The sequence below is a fragment of the Typha latifolia genome, chromosome 3 (assembly GCF_019914945.1).
Source record: "Typha latifolia isolate L0001 chromosome 3, TyphaL0001v2, whole genome shotgun sequence".
Taxonomy (NCBI): Eukaryota; Viridiplantae; Streptophyta; class Magnoliopsida; order Poales; family Typhaceae; genus Typha; species Typha latifolia.
In genome coordinates, this window is record NC_133088.1 from 10,400,196 (window position 1) to 10,406,300 (window position 6,105).

The window sequence follows — 6,105 nt, forward strand, 5'->3', positions numbered from 1 at the left end:
CATCAATAAATTGGAAGAACCAACATTTTGCCACTTATCTATTTTCTTTCTGTTGTAGCCGGCAATGAGAGGGTGCGTCAACTAAAATAGAAATTAATCAAATATATTGAGATTAGCCAAAATAATTATTATAGAGATCACACTAACAACATTTCTATGTATTTATAGTAATGGTATCGCTTAGCGCACCTATTAATTGTCAATGAATACTATGCCAGTGGTCATCTAGATTTTCCTCAGCATGTGCAAAAAAAATATATTTTAGGTCTAATGACTATCACGAGTGGAATAAAATTTAGAATCCTAATTGTTAGGATTTATGTTATTAGGAATATTGTTCAAAATAAAATTATTGATGTAGGTGTGTCTAGAATTTCTTTACGGCCAGTGGCACAAGTTGAACAAAGATTGGCGAATTACTTCGAGTTGGAAAGATTACTGGCCAACGCTCAAGCTTTAAAATTAGATGTTCGAATGCTAGCATTGTTTCAATTTTAGTCCTCAAGGACATTTTTGTAAAAACTAGAAATACCATTCCAACCATCTCAGCAAGGAACACAGCATAGAAAACAGAGAAAATAGTTTAAATCATATCAACATCAAATTGACAGAACTAAAAAATCCAGTCTGAGAGTTCAAACACAAGAGCGTCGTTCGAGCGGGTAGGCAAATTGTCGAATTCTTCCTGGCAGCAATGATATATAAAGGGAGGGTTCGTGAAAGAGAAAAAACTTGTCAGGCCAGAGGTTTCTCCTACGTTTCACCTTAGTAAGTATTGCAGGCTCCCCAGGATGCACTGCTCAAAACATCTCTGTGTACTCGAACTCACTTCCATCGCCTCCTCTTTCCCTCGTCAACTTCTTGCAGAAACCCTCCACATGGTCTTCAATCACCTGCGGGAGCTCCCTCCCTAACTGGAAGTTGATCCCTTCTTCCGTTAACTTCCCGTCGATCGTTTTCTCGGTATCTGGGAGGTATTCTTGCACGGCCGAGTACATCTCAAACAACGACGTTTCTATTCCTTGTATAGGGTCTACACCGAGAATCACCGCCCCTGCTCCATCACCAAAGAGCGCGACTACGAAGAGGTCGTTTGGGCGGCGAGCGCTCGGCGGCCTAAATCCGACGATAGTCGTCTCGGATGTTGCGAGCAGCACCCGGCTCCCCGGGTTGTTCTCGACGAGGTCTTTGGCGACGCGGAGGCCGGCGACGCCCCTCTCTAACTGGAAGTTGATCGCTTCTTCCGTTACTATGGCATCAATAAGGCTCTCTTCCTCCACCTCCTCCTCCCTTGTCCTCTTCCTTCGCTCCCTTTCCCTTCCCCCTGACCCCTTCCTTCTCCCCTCCGCCCTCAAAGCCTGCGCCACCCTCCGTTCCCTCTTCTCCGGCCGCCAGCTCCACTGCATTGCCTCCATCTCTGGCCTTTCCTCCGACCCTTTCATCGAGTCTTCCCTCGTCAACATGTACCTCAAGTGCGGCTGCCTCCTGGACGCCCACCGCGTATTCGATAAAATGACCCAGAAGAGCGTCGTGGGTTGGAGCGCCATGATCGCTGGTTATGCCTCTAAGGGACGCGTGAAGGATGCGTTGCGACTTCTCGAACAGATGCAGAGCACGGGTGTCGAGCCCAATCTGATCACTTGGAACGGACTGATTGCAGGCTTTAACCATAACGGGTATTCTCGAGATGCTGTATTAGTGTTTCATAGGATGCATGCTGATGGGTTTAGAGCTGAAGCTACCGGCATTTCCAGCACTCTTTCTGCTGTTGGGGACATGGAGGATGTTTTGATAGGTGAGCAGATATATGGCTACTCGATGAAGACTGGGTGTGGATTAGATGCTTGTGTGGTCAGTGCAGTCATAGATATGTATGGAAAATGTGGGCGTGCAAAGGAGATGATACATGTATTTGATCAGATGGGTTACGACGATGTTGCTTCTTGCAATGCTTTGGTTGCCGGTCTCTCTCGTAATGGTCTTGTTGGTGATGCATTAGAATCATTTCGGAAGTTCATTAATCAGGGGATTGTATTGAATGTTGTATCTTGGACCACCATCGTCGCTTCTTGTGCACAAAATGGCAAGGACATGGAAGCACTAGAGCTATTCAGAGAGATGCAAGCAGTAGGGATTAAACCAAACTCAGTAACGATCCCTTGCGTCTTGCCAGCATTTGCCAACATTGCAGCTTTAATGCATGGGAGATCAGTCCATTGCTTCTCTCTTAGGAAGGGCTTCCTCTGTGATGTTTATGTTGGTAGTGCTTTACTAGATATGTATGCAAAATGTGGCAGGATTAAGGATGCTCAAACTATCTTCGATGCAATGCCTTCAAGGAATGTAGTCTCCTGGAATGCCATGGTCGGGGGGTATGCAATGCATGGAAAGGCTATTGAGGCAATAGAATTATTCAATTTGATGAAGAGAAGCAAGGAAAAACCCGACTTTATAACTTTCACTTGTGTGCTATCTGCTTGTGGCCAAGCAGGTCTAACAAAAGAGGGACAAAGCTACTTCAATAAAATGTATCAGGAGCATGGAATTGCTCCTAGAATAGAGCATTATGCTTGCATGGTTAACCTCCTAGGCCGTGCTGGCAAGCTGGAGGAGGCATACAATCTAATTAAACAAATGCCAACTGAGGCTGATGCTTGTATTTGGGGGTCATTGCTCAATTCCTGTAGGGTCCATAACAATGTAAGGCTCGGGGAAATTGCAGCAGATAAATTATTTCAGTTGGAGCCAGGAAATGCTGGGAATTATGTACTACTTTCGAACATATATGCTGCTAAGGGGATGTGGGAAAGGGTGGGTAGAGTTAGGGGCAAGATGAAGAGTATGGGCTTAAGTAAAGAACCAGGATGTAGCTGGATTGAGATTAAGAACAAGGTGCACATGATCTTGGCAGGGGACAAAATGCATCCCCAGATAACCCAAATAATTGAGAGATTGGAAAAGCTTACTGTGGAGATGAGGAAGTTTGGTTATCTTCCGAGCACAGATTTTGTCTTGCAGGATGTTGAGGAACAAGAGAAGTATCATATCTTGTGTGGGCATAGCGAGAAGTTGGCAGTGGCATTGGGACTCATAAGCACGAGTGCTGGAACTTCACTTCGGGTGATTAAGAACCTCCGAATCTGTGGTGATTGTCATGCTGCTATCAAGTTCATATCAAGGTTTGAAGAAAGGGAGATATTTGTGAGAGATACCAATCGGTTTCATCATTTCAAAGATGGGGTGTGCTCCTGTGGGGATTATTGGTAATGCTCAAATATGGCAAAATATTGAAGCCACCGTAGTGTATGGATGAATCAACAGCTTGACACCAGAATATCTTGGTGTAACTATAATATATAGTAAAGTATTACAATGAGAAAAGTGTTATTTGCACCGAAAATTTACTTGGTTTTTGATTTGGCAAGTCAAGGTCATTTTCAATTTTCCTTGCATTTGAGAGTTTTTTCTTATATTTCTTTAAAATTTGCCATTTTTGTACTTGAGTATTGCATTAAATAACGCAGACAGAGAAAAACAATATTTTTTACGTGAAGGTGATTTGACTAGACGTTGTAGGAACATATTAGGCTGTTGCCTCTTCTTCTTCCTCTTCTTCTTCTTCTAATTTGTGTATTTGGGAACTTATCTTTATAATCTTGTCTCACCCTTGTTCATTCATTATAATCATAAAAATGGAATATTTATCTAACCGTAATGTGAGAGTTTTGTGTCACTATAATTGTGCTATTATTTTAGACAATAAGAAAAGATTTTTGCACTATGAGAGTGGTTGTATCGTTCACAGAAGTATAAACAGACAATATAGTTTGTTAGATTTGAAGTCAAAGTTCTCCGAAGTAATACGAATTCCTCTTAGTGAGTTTAAAATCTCTTTGAAGTACCTATTCTCTTTTGACAACCATGATCTATTTGTCGATACCTTCGAAGATAGTGATGTTGTAGAGATATATGATCTGTCACCGTTATTTTGTCAAGCTATACAAAATTTTGGAATGAGGAAAGAGAATGATTTAATCGGGTGAGTTAATACTTTTATGTTTGTGATTATATTGAACATATGCAGGAAAATTTTGCTTATTATAATGACAATATTGAATATAAAAGTAATTATTAATTAATATATGTCATACTTTAATGATGACATTCGTAATTTAGCTACAAATTTCATAATTAAACTACGAATTTTATAATTAAACTATGAATTTAGCTACGAATTTTGAAATTGAACTATTAGTTCAACTAAAAATTTTGTAATTAAACTACAAATTTAGCTATGAATTTTACAATTGAACTACGAATTTAGCTACGAATTTTAAAATTGAACTATCAATTATCTACGAATTTCGTAATTGAACTATGAATATAGTAGCTAAATTCGTAATTGAACTACGAATTTTGTAATTGTACGATGAATTTAGTTACGAATTTTGTAATTAAACTACAAATTTAGCTACGAATATCATAATTTAGCTATGAGTTTTCTTAATATTTAACATCATCATGTTATTAATGTTATTTTAGGACAATCTAGATAAAAATTCTATGAATGAGTAGCTACTATTGTTTCAGATGTTCCAAATTCTAGCAATATTGATTTGGATACATTAGGGGCAGGAGGATCGTCTTTTTTTAATCATCCTGCTGATCAACCCTTCGACTTAAATGAACAGTATGTACCCGACAAGTGAGGTTGATTCTCCTGTGTGTGATTCTGGTAACATTGTCATAGCAAATGTTATTGATTCCTATGACGATAATGAGAATCTTAGTGAAGAATTTCCTATCATTGATTGTATCAATTAGTCTTTAAATGAGGAAACAAATTGCAATTTTTAAGAAGAATTTTCTATCTTTGATTATATTAATCCATCTCTAAAAGATGAAGGTAATGTGCTAACAAACTTGTGCGTCCAACTTTATGGTGATAATGAACATATTTCAAGTACTGTTGATTATGTAGAATCTTATGTATAATATTTAGAAGCCCCTAAAGCTGAAATGGCACAATATATCACATCAAATAATCTATTCATAGAACAGATGTTTCGTAGCTCATCAAAGTTTGCAAAAGCACTAAAATCATTTGCCATCAAGTGTAGCATTGAATTAAAGCTAGTTAAAATTAACCCTTAGAAGATTATTACCCGACGTAGTTCAGAGGAATGTCCATGGAAGATAAAGGCTATATAGATAGCAGGTGTTTATACATTCAGGATAAAGTATCTTATTGGATAACACACATGCAGCAGAGGTATATATCTAGGAGGGATCATAAGTAATGTACAAATTTATTCATACGCGATGAAGTGCATGAGCAAGATCTGAAGAGTACTGAAGCATACACTTCGAAGGTGATTCAAGTTGAAATGCAAAAAAAATTTGGTGTTTCAGTAGGTTACTATAAGACATATTGTGCTAAACGGAAGACAATAAAAGAGATCCCGATATAGTAACTAAACTTCAATAAACTGACTATGGATATTTTAAGCGTGTATTTTGAGCTTTTGGTGCATGCTTGCATTCAATCAAGAAACACTTGAGGCCATTGCTCGGCATTGACGCTACTTTCTTAACTGGCAAGTGTAGAGCTTGCTTACTTGTTATGACAAGTTTGGATACCAATAATGAAATCCTTCCAATAATAGCATTTTGTGTTGCCGAAGCTAAAAACACTAAATCATTGACCTAGTTTTTATATCATCTTTGGGTATCAATTGAACCGTTTGAGTATATGTCAATATTATCAGATAGGCAAAAGGGGCTAATTTATGCAGTAGATGATGCATTTTTTGAAGTTTGTCATGGATATTGTATGGTGCACCTCCTTCAAAACCTTCCAAATACTCCAAAGATTCTCCTTAGTACAACAAGTTTTGGGCAGCAGCACAAGTTTATAAAGAGATGGAGTTCAATTACCTCATGGAGCAGATGAAACAAGAGTTTCCTCAACAATATGGTACGACTCGGTCCATATTGGCTTCACTCGTGATATTAGGTTTATTTGGATGAGCCTATTTATTTAGCTATTTTTTATTTGAAGAAATAAAAGGATTTTTACCGTGGGGTGTTCAAAGCAGGGACCGC

At 38.7% G+C, this 6,105-nt stretch overlaps 1 protein-coding gene across 1 annotated transcript; it reads left to right on the top strand.

The window, feature by feature from the left end:
* The first annotated feature begins 724 nt into the window (after positions 1 to 724).
* Positions 725 to 3,400, top strand: LOC140783597 (pentatricopeptide repeat-containing protein At1g20230-like). The gene has a single exon (XM_073130534.1). It carries the CDS (start codon positions 1,252 to 1,254, stop codon positions 3,265 to 3,267), a length of 2,016 nt encoding a protein of 671 aa, XP_072986635.1. The 5' UTR covers positions 725 to 1,251; the 3' UTR covers positions 3,268 to 3,400.
* Positions 3,401 to 6,105: the final 2,705 nt, after the last annotated feature.

Bases quoted from the DNA above. Each gene is read 5' to 3' on its own strand.
- LOC140783597 (XM_073130534.1), top strand. From the start codon at position 1,252: ATGGCATCAATAAGGCTCTCTTCCTCCACCTCCTCCTCCCTTGTCCTC.